This window comes from Rattus norvegicus, chromosome 3 (assembly GCF_036323735.1).
Source record: "Rattus norvegicus strain BN/NHsdMcwi chromosome 3, GRCr8, whole genome shotgun sequence".
NCBI classification, from domain to species: domain Eukaryota; kingdom Metazoa; phylum Chordata; class Mammalia; order Rodentia; family Muridae; genus Rattus; species Rattus norvegicus.
This window is the reverse complement of record NC_086021.1, coordinates 150,700,051-150,713,091: the sequence shown is the minus strand read 5'-3', so window position 1 is coordinate 150,713,091 and position 13,041 is coordinate 150,700,051. Positions and strand designations below refer to the sequence as shown.

The window sequence follows — 13,041 nt, the reverse complement described above, 5'->3', positions numbered from 1 at the left end:
AAGTGGCCACGAAGATTTTGAGATTTCATCTCTATAAAGAAATCGGACAAGGGTCCTGCTTGCTTGTCTATTACTCTATTTCAACAAGATTACTAGTTACTTAAAAAAAATTATATTTACGTATGTGAGACACCATGTGGTTGCCGGGAATTGAACTCAGAACCTCTTGAAGAGCAGTCAGTGCTCTTAACCACCAAGTCATCTCTCCAACCTGACTACCAGTTACTGAATTGCCATTTATGTGCACACCAACACACACCTGAACTCCCAGTGGCTTAACAAAGGCTGCTGGTCAGTGTGGTAGCTCTTTTAGTCTAGGTGGAGTCAGTCATTCTCCTCATCTTTCAGTAACATGTGATCTGTTGCTAATTTACCTGTTGGGCAGTAGCCCTTTTCACAAGCCCGGTGGTGCTTGACTGGTTCCTGGCTGCATGGCTAGGCCTGACTGAGTCATGTGATCATTCAGCAGGCTGCCCTGAACTTGCCCACAGAGCAGCAGTCGCGGTCATGAAACATGGGTTTGTAAAGCCTCTTGAGGCCAAGGTTTGCAAATCACATGAAGTCAACCGAGTTGTACTCTGTGAGCCAAAGGAAGTTCACAACCAGCCACGAAGACTGGCAGAGGTCTACTTCCAGTGAAGAGGCACAGCAGACTGCCAGACGCAAGGCCTGCCTTCTGGGCAAGGAGGAAATTATGATTATTTTTATATTTTGGTGCTGGAAATAGAACCCAGGCCTTTAATGTGCTAAGCAATGACTTTACCATTGAACTACACCTGCAATTTGTGTGATTATTATTATTTTTTTTAACTCTTCATCCTCTGTTTCAGGTAAAGGGGCTTTCTAAGTGTTTGAGAAGTTAGATGTGTTTTCCCAACTCTGAACATTTATCTCAGGCATTTCTTTTGTCTCAATATTTCCTTTCTCATTCATCTCGGCAGTTCGAATTCTCTCTCTCTCCTGGAAGGCCTGTTTCCAGAATGCCTGCACCAGCACCCCTGAGGTCCTTCCCTAACTCTTTGCAGGGGGTGGGGGAGGGAGATAAATGTGTTTTCTTGCCCTTAAGGAGGTGAGATGCTGTCACCAACTCTGTGAAGTCTATCAATTCTGAACCATTTTTTACCATAGGTATAGTTACACGCAATTGAAAACAATCTTTTCCATCTTTGTATATGAAATGACTGTAATGTAGGGTGATCATTTCTATTAAATTGAATTTGCTGCGATTTCTTCATTCACTTTGCTCTAAAAGAAAACTGGTGTCCATGGTGACCTGCTTAGAGCTTCACTGAAATTACTATGACTTTTGCGCGAGGGGGTGGGGGTGGGGGGGTTAATTACCATTACAGTTACCTTATTGCCTAGGTTTTCTTTCAGACTTTAAAGTACGAGTTTCAAACTGCCAGTTTTTTAAAAAAGGGTTAGTAGGTCTAGAGAGTCTGACCACCTCTTTAAATTTCATAACTTAGCAAATAAAAATCATGCTGGATTTGCATTTGCATTTTACTGTCTGACATTTCTGTTTGTGAACTTACACAGTTTTCGAAAGCCAAGAAAGTGCTTATGTTTATTGGTTAGCTGTCTGCCTGGTTTGGTCTCCCCCCCCCCCCCCCCCCCCCCCCCCCCCCGCCGGAGCTGGGGACCGAACCCAGGGCCTTACACTTGCTAGGCAAGCACGCTCTACCACTGAGCTAAATCCCCAACCCCCTGGTTTGGTTTTTTATTGCTATGATAAAGCAGTGAGACCAAAAGCAAATCAGGGAGGAGAGGGTGTGTTCATCTTGACCTCAGGTCACAGTCTATCACTAAAAGAAATGAAGAAGTTGGGCCCTGGTGGTGACTCATGCCTTTGTGACACACGCCTTTAATTCTAGCACTTCAGGTAGAGGTGGGTGGATCTCTGTGAGTTCAAGGCCAGCCTGGAGTACAGTGCAAGGTCCTATTTGTTTGTTTGTTTGTTTGTTTGTTTCTTTGTTTGAAGCAGGGTTTTACAATGTAGTCTTGGCTAGCCTTGAATTCTTGGAGATCCTCCTACCTGTACCTCAAGAATACTGGGTTTGAAGGTCTGAGCCAGCATGCTTGGCCCTCATACTGCTTTCTTATGTAATCCAGGATTACCTGTCCCTGGTGACACCACAGTGGGTTGGGTCTGTTCATATTAGTGATTAGTCAAGAAAATGACCCACAGGCCAGTCTGATAAAAGTTTTCCTTTTTTTTTTCTAAGCTTTAAGTTTAATGTTTTTTAAGTTTTTTTTTAAGTCTAACCAGAACAACTCAACTAAATTCAACCGCAGCTCCCCCTGTAAGACACTCCTAAAATGAGATATAAAGCATACTGTGTGGATAATACTTACAGTCAGTACTTATGTAGCACTTATAAAATAGGTGTGTTTATGAGATGTCAGTTACACCATAGTCCCAATTTAAACGTGTTTATCAGAGTTGTAAAAATGTCCTATTTGTGAAAGAATAAGTCAGTTTTAGTCTCTAGAATCTAGAAAAAGAATAAAGTGTAGCTAACGGGCCCATAGTTTTTTTTCTTCTGATGATGCTTTTTCCAGATGATTTAAATGCTTTGAAGTGGTGTTTTGGGCTTTCTCACTTTGTACTGAAGCTGCTTAGGCACTTTAAATCATCAATATCTATTTGGAAAGGATAAATGAAGTTCAGAATGTTACAGCAAAACAGACCCCCCACCCCACAAACATACCTTTATGTATTGATGCCTGATTGGTGACAGTGCTATTCTCTCTTTTAAAAAAGATTTACTTTTGAATTTGTGTGTGTGTGTGTGTGTGTGTGTGTGTGTGTGTGTGTGTGTGTGTTGTGCACCTGTGCTGGCAGAGGCCAGAAAAGAACATTGGATCACCTAGCGTTACACATGGTTGTAAACTACCTCATGTAGGGAGCTAAGAACTGAACCCCTGCAAAAGCAGCCAGTGCTCTTAACTGTGGAGACATTTCTCCAGTCCCAGAATAACATTTGCAAATCCTTAAAGTAAATGATATGAGATCCAAAACAAAAATCAATTTTTCTGAACAAGAAGCAAAATATAGAAAATAGATATAATGAAGTTGTATGTACTTTTGTTAAATCACAAGTTATAGTATCAGCTTCAGAATAATTTCAAAGTCAAAATTAAAAAAGGAAGAACAATTTGAGAAAGCCAACAACAGTCTCGAAATATCTGTGATTTCTAGTATCATCAAAAATTCAGATGTTACTACAGCTGCACATTTTTTTCTTAAATTAGGGGCGACTACAGAGAGGTAATTCCCCCCTCCCCCCATACAAGTTCAGGAACTTTAAGATAGTTTATTTGGTGTCTCTTCTGAGTCACAGTCCTCCTAGCAGGTGTCCTTACCAAACTGATGCTGTGCTTAGCTTTTGGTCAATGCGTTTTGGTTATGCTTGACTTCCGGAGGAAGCTTTTGTGCAGATTAAATCCTGAAAACTTTAAAAAGTCTAAAATTTCTAAAGAAGTGAAAGGGGTACCAGAGATTCACTGAAATTTGAGATGAACAAGTCCCTTAAAATCTTCCCGTTCACTTTTTTTTGGGGGGGGGGGGTAGGTGCAGAGAGTAAATTAATCAAGGTGTGGCTGTTCAGTTCTCTGGCAAGAAAACTCCCTGCTTCTAATTTAAAATCCTGCTATTTGTGTTCCGTAGGCTGCAGCACTTTGTCGGTTTTGTGTCAAATTGCAATGTGTTGGAATCAGAGGATTATGAACAAGTGTCGGCAGCTGGAAATTCTGGATAGAACTGCCTGGACCATCCCAAACTGGACAAACAATACCTCCAGAGACAGGAAATCACAGTAACAAGTAAACTACAGCTTAACACTGTCGTCCTTAAGAGTGGAGTGCATTTTGCAGCAGTTGAGTGCAGAATTTGCACACCTGTTCTTGGTTGTTGCAGCAGCGACTCTACAGACAGTTGGGGATTGAAGTCCCGCCCGCCCAAGAGCGCATCCTACACAGTTTGTCCCCAAGCAGCTCCCATAAACGGCGGGCTCCGCCTCTACCCGTGGCTGCCAGAGCGGCGTGCTGCCTTGCTCCCTGCTGTGCCTAGGACCCGCCCGCTGCTTCTGCTATTGCGCATGCTCCCCATTTCCAGCGCTCGGAGTTTCCCGCCCTTGATTGGTTGACTCTGCACCTATTTCTAAGCCAGTAAAGCGCTGGAGTCCAGGCGTTGTAGGACCGGGAACAAAGGGGACTCTTTGATTCTAACGTAGCTTGTAGGGTTCCAGGAAAGTTGATGAAATGAGGATTCCTTGTGTTTACGGGCAACACATTAGTCGACATATTATTTCACTTAATCTATTTCTTAAACCTTTTGAGTTCCAGATTAGCAGGCGAGGCAGACCAGAAGACTCAAAGCTAGTATTGGAGATGGAGCCGATAACTAAGAGCTTGCTTCAGCTCCCCTCAGGGAGGATGGGAGCATCACATCTAAGCTTTCTAGAGGAGCCCATTTGAACCCCAGACATCTACCAGGGAGTGAAATAATAGCGGGGATGTAAAGGTCTTGAGGACAAAAATGTTCCATTGTTGTCGTTAGAGACCTTGAGGTTGAGGTAGAGTAAGTCAGTAGGCTTGCTTTATACTCTATCGGCAAATACAGAGGCAGAAGTTCAGGGTCCTAGAGGAAGGCTGGTCTGTAAATCTTGAGTTACTCTAACTGGGGCAGGAGGAAGAGTTGATACTGGAGTTTTTGTGACCAGCAGGTGACTTTGTGGCTTACAGGTGAAGGTTTAGGGCTAACTGAATTTACAGGAAGAGAACCTGGTAAGAGGTCATTGGTGCCAGAGGCTTTAGCTCTTAAAAAAAAGAAAGGAAGAAAGCAAGCAGGTGTCCTCACTTTTGATACCCCAAGGACTAAAATTAAATTGCTAACCTGTCGCAAAAATGCAAAAACTCCCTTTAGATATGACCCCAAAATAAACGACATTTCTACCTGCCTAAAAATCCTCGATCCTTTTCTTGGTACCCTAAATTGTGTGATTCAGAACACAAGCTTAGAACTCTTTGAAGAAACCGAAAAGTCCCTCAGAGTTCTCTATGACCTTTTGCTCCTCAACAAGACAGATGAGTTGAGTAGCACGGGCTGTATAAAGCCAGATCCATGTGTTAATGGTTGCAAAGCTCGTTTTTGGTACTCCATTCCTCGGATTCCTTGCGAATGTTCTAAATGCAGTACTCTTCCTGGGACTGACTGGGTTTGGCTTTCCGGGTTAGTGCGCACAGCTGGTTGCCATTGACTTCAAGGCTGGGCTGCGCTGGGGCGTGGCCACCAAAGAGGCGGTGCCCAGACTTCCGGGCCCCGCCCCTTCGCGTCGTAGGCAGCTGCCAAACCCCGGTGCGCGGATCACGCGGGCCGGAGCGGCTCTGGGCATGCTCAGTGGCCTGGCAGGTGTGGCCGCCTAGCAACTCCAGGTCGGCCCCTGCCGAGGGGCGGGTGAGAGGGAAGTGGGCGGGGGCGCGGGCACAGTCGCTGGAGTGGCCGGCGGCCGCGGGGCGCAGGCCTGGTGAAAGCCCCCGCGGGCCGGGCCGTGATGAGCTATGGCATCGGTCAAGGTGGCCGTGAGAGTCCGGCCCATGAATCGCAGGTGAGTGGGGCCTCCCGCCCCCCACCCTCGCCACACCCCAACCCCGGGCAGCTCCGCTCATAGGCCAATCTGGATTTAAAAGGGACAAACCCCCGACCCACCTGGCAGTGCCAGTAGCCTTGGCCGTCCTGAGGGGCAAAGGTCTCCCGCGTTGAAGGGGACTCTGAGGGAAAGTGTTCGCGAGGCCGAGGCGATTTCCATGTACAGTTCCTATCCCAGAACGCGAAGCTTGCTCGTTCACCCTTTAAAAATACACCAAGGGAGCACGTTCGTGAAGTGAAATACTTGGGGGGTATCATGGAAGCGTGAGGGGTTCCCCGAGCTGTCAGACACACACTCATTTGTGCCAACTCAGAAGTCTGTTAATCATGTTACCTTTTAATTGGGAGAAAAGGTCCTCGAACGCGGACCCCATGTCTAAACAGTAAGTTAGCAGTTCGTAAGTTAAGGTTTACATGGGGGATGAGGAAACTTCACCACAAAGTTTTGACTCCTTTGAAGGAGAGTCACAGGCACCTGTTTTGACTAATGCTAATGTTAAGGGGACACCGAGGAGTGAGAACACATTTAGTGTGTCATCTCTTCTATTTTCCTACAAAGTAGTGCCTTGCCTAGCGTGACTCTCCTCTTCACTGACTGAAGACCATTTCCAGTGACTTCGTCGTCAGTTTAGAAAGAAGCTTTGAGAAAGTTAACTTTTGAGAATGAGGTACATATAAGTGAATGCCCTCCAAGTTGACGGGCACAGGGCACATAAAGCCGTTTGTATTTATTGCTGTTTCAGTTCTTGGGACAATTGACTTACCATATGGCTGTTCTCCCTGAGTCATACTGTCAATTTCTGGAGGTCAGTGTTTGTTGGTTCTGACAGCCAGTCAGGACAGCAGGAGGTCATAAAACCAAAAGATTTTATTGGACTCTGCTGAATTTATTTATTTATTTTTTTATCTTCGAGTAGAACTGTTATCATGCTGTGTGTGGGTCCATTAAACACTAGGGCTTTTGAAGTTAGTGAGTTTTGCGTGTGTGATTTTCAAGTTACCTCTAAAACTTTTTAGGGAGTTTGACCGTGTGTGTGTGTGTCTCAGGAAAATATTTGTTTCTTCACACTCCCAGTCATACAGGATAAATAGACCCCCAAAGTCTTTTAAATGATTTGTTTTCCTTTTTTAAGGATTTACGTTATAAAGAATTCTTTTTTTCAGAACAATATGGACACATGCTAGAAAATAGTATCAGATAACTTTAGGAAACACTTATTAAATGTGGGTAAGTGTAAGCGTCTTTTAGGAGCCTCTTGTCTAAAGAGGGAAGGATGATGAGATTCATCAATGTGGACTTTCTGGATGGGGTGCTGGGAGTTCCGTGTGTTGTCAGTAAGGCCCACGGAGGCAAGAAACAATTACAGAAGCCATATGATTTGAGTAGGCAGACAGATAAGATCTATGCCCAAAGAGTAATGCTGGTGACGTCAGGATTGGGAAAAAAGGTAAGAAAGCAGTGATCTGGACCAGGGGTGGAAATGGGAAGGTGGGGTAGATACACCAAGACAAGTCCTTGGTATCTTGGTAAAGTTTGGTGACTTGTTGCATGGGCAGGGGAAGGAATCAGGATACGCTGAGAGTCATTAGCTTAAGTGGTCAGAGAGTGGGAAGGATTTAGGGAGAGCAGATAAGGACTTTGAGAGCATTTTCTTAGCCATTCCAACATGCATGAAGTGCAGCAAGTATGGGTTACCAACTGGGTGTTTACACAGTGAGAGCTGCATGCTTGTTTAACTTGATCTTTAAGTGTGTGGGGAAAAGAACATCGAGTTTCCGTTCCAGGCAGTTGGGGTGGGGGGTGGGGGGATCCTGGTTAAGTCTTGATGCTTCCAGGATTATCTTGTGGAAACCTATAGAGGAGAATGGCAGTCAGAGATTGGATGGTGGGATATGTCTTTCCTTAGGATTCCAAGTAGAAGAAGGGCTTGCTATCCTGGAAATAAGCCAGTGCAACACATTGTCCTGGCAGGAACAAGAGTCGCCTGTAGGCTGTAGTGGCCCTTGGTATCAAATGTTAGTAAAATGAAGGCAGTTCTTGGTCAAAGAGATGAGGATACTGGTAACTTTCCCAAGAGTAGTTTCTGGAGCCAATGATCCAGTAACTGGCAGTGAATTGGAGAGACACTAATGGTAATCTAAAGTGTTTCACCTAATTCATAAGCCCTGCAAGGTATGGTGTTTGGAAGTAACTGTTTTTAACCCCTGCTCTTGGAACTTCGTCTGTCAAAATTTAATATATGCATCAGATTTTTATCCACCAAGATGTGTTTATAAGGATGGTATTGCTTTGCTGTAACAACATCTATAAGAAAGATCATAAGTGAACAGAATATAGAAACACTGGAGATTTTAAAACTGTGAAGTCATTCTATGTGGCATGGAAAAACTGTGGGTTCACTGTAAATGAAACAACTGCAAGTTAGGAGATGGATGAAAGCAAGATAGAGATATGCACACATAGAGTAGGCTAGAGTGTATGGGCGTGTGTGTGAGAGGAGCCTGGGCATGTGTGTGAGAGGTGCCTGCTCTGCCTGTTTAGAGCAGTTATAAACACCTGACAGGGCGCCTCTGTGCAGGAAGATGATGGCAAGGAGGCAGCGTGTTTTTTTCCTTTTACTATTTGAATCGTCACATTCATGTATAATTGTACAATTAATGATTGAAAACTTGGTTATGTGATTTTTAAAAGCTACAACTTAGAGCTATTGTCTCTGGCTGGGAAGAATTTTGGGTGATTGTTGAAGACAATCGAAGGAAACTGCTATCTCTATCATCTATCTAATCTATTTATCTAATCTATCTGCCTATAATCTATCAATCATCTATCATCCGTCTCATCTATCTGTGATCTATCAGTTATCTATCCACCTATCATCTATATTTATCTGTCCTTTCAATCAATCCTATCTATCTATCTATCTATCTATCTATCTATCTATCTATCTATCTTCAGGCTAGGCCACCAAAGGCAAAAGGACGCTAAGAATGAAGTGAGGGTGTGAAGAAGAGGGGCCAATGTGAGTTTGTCTGAGTCCTGAGCTTTCTCAGCCCTCTGTCTTCCCTAAGTGAACTTGATCCCAGCCATGATAACGATGTTTATTTTTACTGCCTGGTGGTTTGTATGTTAGGGGTTCTCATTTCCAAAGGCAATGATCCTAATTCAGTACCTGACTTGTCCAGTCCCTATTTTCTATCTTGTCTCTTTCTTTGGCTGCATTAGGTGTTGAACTCAGGGATTGTATACACAGTGCAGGTGCTATACCACTGAGCTAAAGCCTGAGTTGTCTTTATATTTTGAGACAGCTCCCCTATTTGTTTTGACTAGGTTGTCTACTCTGACCTTGAATTCACACTGTAGCTCAGGTGGGACATTTTATGAGTATATTATCTGTCTATCTCTCTGGTAGACACACCAAATCCTTGTACAACTTTTAGTAGTAGAGGCATATTTTCATGCTATTTTTGCAGATTGTGAGGCAATGCCTTAGTCCGTTAGGTGAGTCATAACAAAATATCATCTACCTGGGTGCCTTGAAAACAACAGATATTTATTCCTTATGGTTCTGGATGCTGACAAGTCCAAGATCAAGGTACTGGTCAAAGGGTGTTTGAGGAAGGCACCTTTGCTGTGTCCTCACATGGTGCAAGGTGCAAATTCCTTGGGCCTGTTTGATAAGGATGATAAACCCATTTAGGAAGGTTTTGCCTTCCTGATTTACAACCATGTTTTGGAAAAGCTTTAGCATCTGAATGCCAGATGCACATGAATTGACTGTAGCACATAGCTGACTTGTCCAAAGGAAGGGCTATACTTTAAAAAAGGAATAAGTCATTTTTAGACACACAGTTTTGCTCATAATTATTATGGGCAGAGTTATATTATTTTATATATTATATTCCTTTTGCTTAATGACTTCTTCTGTTGGTTTCACCTTTGTCTGTAATATTATAGGTTCTTTTTTTTTTCCTTTTTGTTTGAAAAAAATGACAAACTGGGCATGGTAACTCATACTTGTAATTTCAGCACTCTGGAAGTTGATCAGAAGGATCACCAGTATGAGTTTAGCCTAGGCTGTAAGAGTTAGATTCTGTATCAAAATGCCAACACCTCCCTACCAGCACCCCAAAATATAAGAGAGTCAAATAAGGGACAAGACAATTTAGTAACTTCCCCTCATTTCTGGTTAATTTCCCTTCCTAGTTCTTTCCCTATTTTGTTTGTAGTACTAGGCATTGAACCAGGGCCTCACACATCTGAACAAATAATTCTATCATTGAGCTACATCCCCAGGCCTCTTAATATTTTTTAATTTTTTGGCAGGTTTCCACACTTTATTTTGAGCAGGTTGCCCAGGCTGGTTTGAACTCCCTGTGTAGTCAGTGTAGGCCTTGGACTTTCCATCTTTCTTACCTGTTCCCAAATAGCTGTGATGACTGATTTTTCTTGAAAACATTGATGGCCCTTCAGGGCCTTTGACACTTTAGGAGAGTCAGAGCCTCAGGGCAGAAAGTCTGGAGTTAAACCTTTGGTTGCATTTAGTATAAATTCGAGCATAAACCTTAATTGTCCTAAGTGTCAGTTTTTATGTCTGCTACATAATTGTAGATACTTTATCTTGCAAATCTGGGCTTTTTCCTCTCTTTGTTGACTGGTTCACAGGGAGAAATAAATTTTAAATTGTTGGTCTATAGATTAGGAAAAGGACTCTTGAAGTAATTGCACACATTATATACAATTTACTATTTTCTATTCAACATTATTGTATTATTTCACTCAAATGCTTGTATTGGATGAGTATGTTGATCTCAGGTACACTGATGAATTGTAGCTGGGAGTGTAGCAGATACAGTTTGGGGATCTAGTGATGGAGACAAGAAGATGGCCCCGTTACTTGGTGTCTAGCATAGCAGGGTCTCCATAAAGATGCGCTGTGGTAGGGCTGATGGTGTGGCTCATAGGTGAGCACTTGTTTAGCATGGCCAAGGACCTGGGTTGCATCCATAGTAGTATACCACCACAAATTTCTCCTTCTTCCTCTTTTCCACTTCCTTGTCCTTTTTGTCATTATTATTATAATTTAATTATTGTAACTTAAAGTGTAAAAAGAAATATTTGCCAAGTGCTGGACATATGCCTAATTTGTGGCTATTTCCTGTAACTTGCTGTGCTCCCTAGGGCAGATCAACCTATGCTGCCACTTCTCTGCAGAGCCTAGCTTTTTTGATTTGCATCACAGGTACAGTTTATCCTCCTGCCACTCAGTTCAGAAGAGAAGGAAAAAGTGCCACTGACTCTTGACTGGGACCAATTCCTTTAGGGTCCAGCCAAGTCTTTCCCTTTTAAGATCAAGATAAGATCCGAAGAAAGGCAGTTCCTGGTCAGCCTGGGCCGGTGGGTGAGTAGTGTGTCCTACTTGGTAGATGGGAAGGAACCTGTCCAGAAACTGGTTCCTGCCAGACTCCATGTGAGCGAGTCTCTTATTTCTACCTTGGCAGCCTCCTTTCTTCCTTACACCAATTGATAATGACTGACCCAGCTTTTTAGTCAGTCACTCAGTCTGTCTGTCTCTCTTTCTGTCTTTCTGTCTGTCTTGACAGGATCCCTTTTATCCCAGATGACTGTAAACTTCATATCCTCCTGCCTCTATTGTCTGAGTGCTTTATTGTAGACGTATGCTTCCATGCCTTGTTTGATGAGGTGTTGGGATGCAAACCCGGGTCTTCGCGTGTGCCAGGCAAATATTATGAGCCTTTTGCCTGCATTGTATGGAGAGGAGACTATGGCCTCTCAGATGACAGTGCTGGGCTGAGCTAGCTCTGCTTCCTTCAGAGCCCTGTATGGATACTTGTCTGAGGGCTGTCAGATGACAGAGTCTTGGGCCTTAGGAACTTACTGGTCTGGTGGTTGTAGAGGCACAGAGATCCCACAATAGTGACATTGTCCTTTTACAGTTCAGATGGAGTTTCTGTGAGACTCTGGGTCTTGGGGAGAGGTTGCTGGGGTCTCAAGCAAGTTCGAGTTTGAGTTGAGTGCTTCAGGAATATTGCTTGGTAACTGGTAAGTACTTGAGGATACTCTCTGGTAGCTGATATTTCAAGCCCATTCTCCTGTTGAGGGCCACACTGGACATTGGGATTTAAGCCTGTTTATTTTATTTAAACTTCCTAACAGTCTTCATACTTTGCTTAAAGTCCTTCCATTGCACAGAGACTTTGCTGAAGGGAGGGCATAGGGAGGTAGTGAGGTAGGAATAAGTTTAGTGTGACAGGATTGTAACGTAGTTTTGAGAATTTGTTGAGAGGCAGAAGGCAGAGTGTTGGTTGTTAAGGCTTTTCTTTTAAGTCCATAGTTCTGTGTTGTCAGTGGCCATCTAAACTTTAGGAGAGATGGCTCAGCAGTTAAGAGCACTGACTGCTCTTCCAGAGGTCCTGAGTTCAAATCCCAGCAACCACATGGTGGCTCACAACCATTTATAATGGGATCTGAGTCCCTCTTCTGGTGTGTCTGAAGACAGCTACAGTGTCCTTATATATAATAAATAAATATATCTTTAAAAAAGTTCACTACTCAGCTGTTTTAAGCGCTTCATTGGTGTCAGCTTGGCCTGTAAGCAAAGCTATGGGGCATTTTTCTTGATTAATGATTGATAAGGAAGGGCTTGGTCTACTGAGTGGTGCCAGCCCTGGGCAGATAGGCCTGGGTTATATAAGAAAGTGAGTGAATTGTGGAGAGCAAGTCAGTCGGTAGCACCCCCCCCCCCCCCATGGCCTCTGCTTCCTGCCTCCAGCTTCCTGCCTTGAGATCCTACTGTGATTTTCCTCTGTAATGGAGTGAGCTGGGACTTGTAAGATGAAATCAATCTTTTCCTCCCTGAGGTTGCTTTTGGTCGTGGTCTTTTATCACAGTAATAGAAACCAAACTAAAACAGATGTGTCATCTGTAAAAGTGTACCAAAGGAACTTGAGTTGTAAATCCCTCTAAATTTCATGAATCAGAGATGACTACTTGCAAAGTTTTGATGTGCTTGCATACAGTTTGTTCCTTCTCTGCTTACATATGCATTTTTTATATCCTTGTTTTTATTGTTGTGTGAGAAATCGTGAAGACCAGTCAGTGCACAAAAAGGCTGAAAAATCAAAGATAACTGGAGGTTTAGGGCTTTACTAGGCAGAGGAGTGTTTAGTCCAAGTGAGTGCTGGGCAGGAAGCTGGCTGGGGGACAGGGAGATGTATAGTGGGGTGCTGATGGGGGATGCAGGCAGTAGGAGCTGAGGTCAGTTATTGGCGTTTTAGTGTAGGCTTGAAGGTTAGGTACTGGAAAGTGATGGCTGCTTTGGTGGAAGAAAGCACTGTCACCATGGTGAAGAAAGAAGAGACAGGATGAGGGG

General features: G+C 43.5%; 1 protein-coding gene across 14 annotated transcripts in view; it reads left to right on the top strand.

Moving 5' to 3' along the window:
* The first annotated feature begins 5,336 nt into the window (after positions 1-5,336).
* Positions 5,337-13,041, top strand: part of Kif16b (kinesin family member 16B) — a 279,523-nt gene continuing 271,818 nt past the window's right edge. For 3 of the 14 annotated variants that reach the window (XM_063283799.1, XM_039105041.2, XM_008762263.4), the window contains exon 1: positions 5,337-5,609. In XM_063283799.1, coding sequence (XP_063139869.1) covers positions 5,563-5,609 — 47 coding nt within the window. In that variant the 5' untranslated portion in view covers positions 5,337-5,562. Of the gene's footprint in view, positions 5,610-5,655; positions 6,034-13,041 lie in introns of those variants that run through there. The other 11 variants (XM_063283798.1, XM_006235108.5, XR_005501888.2 and 8 more) reach the window with 9 other exon arrangements.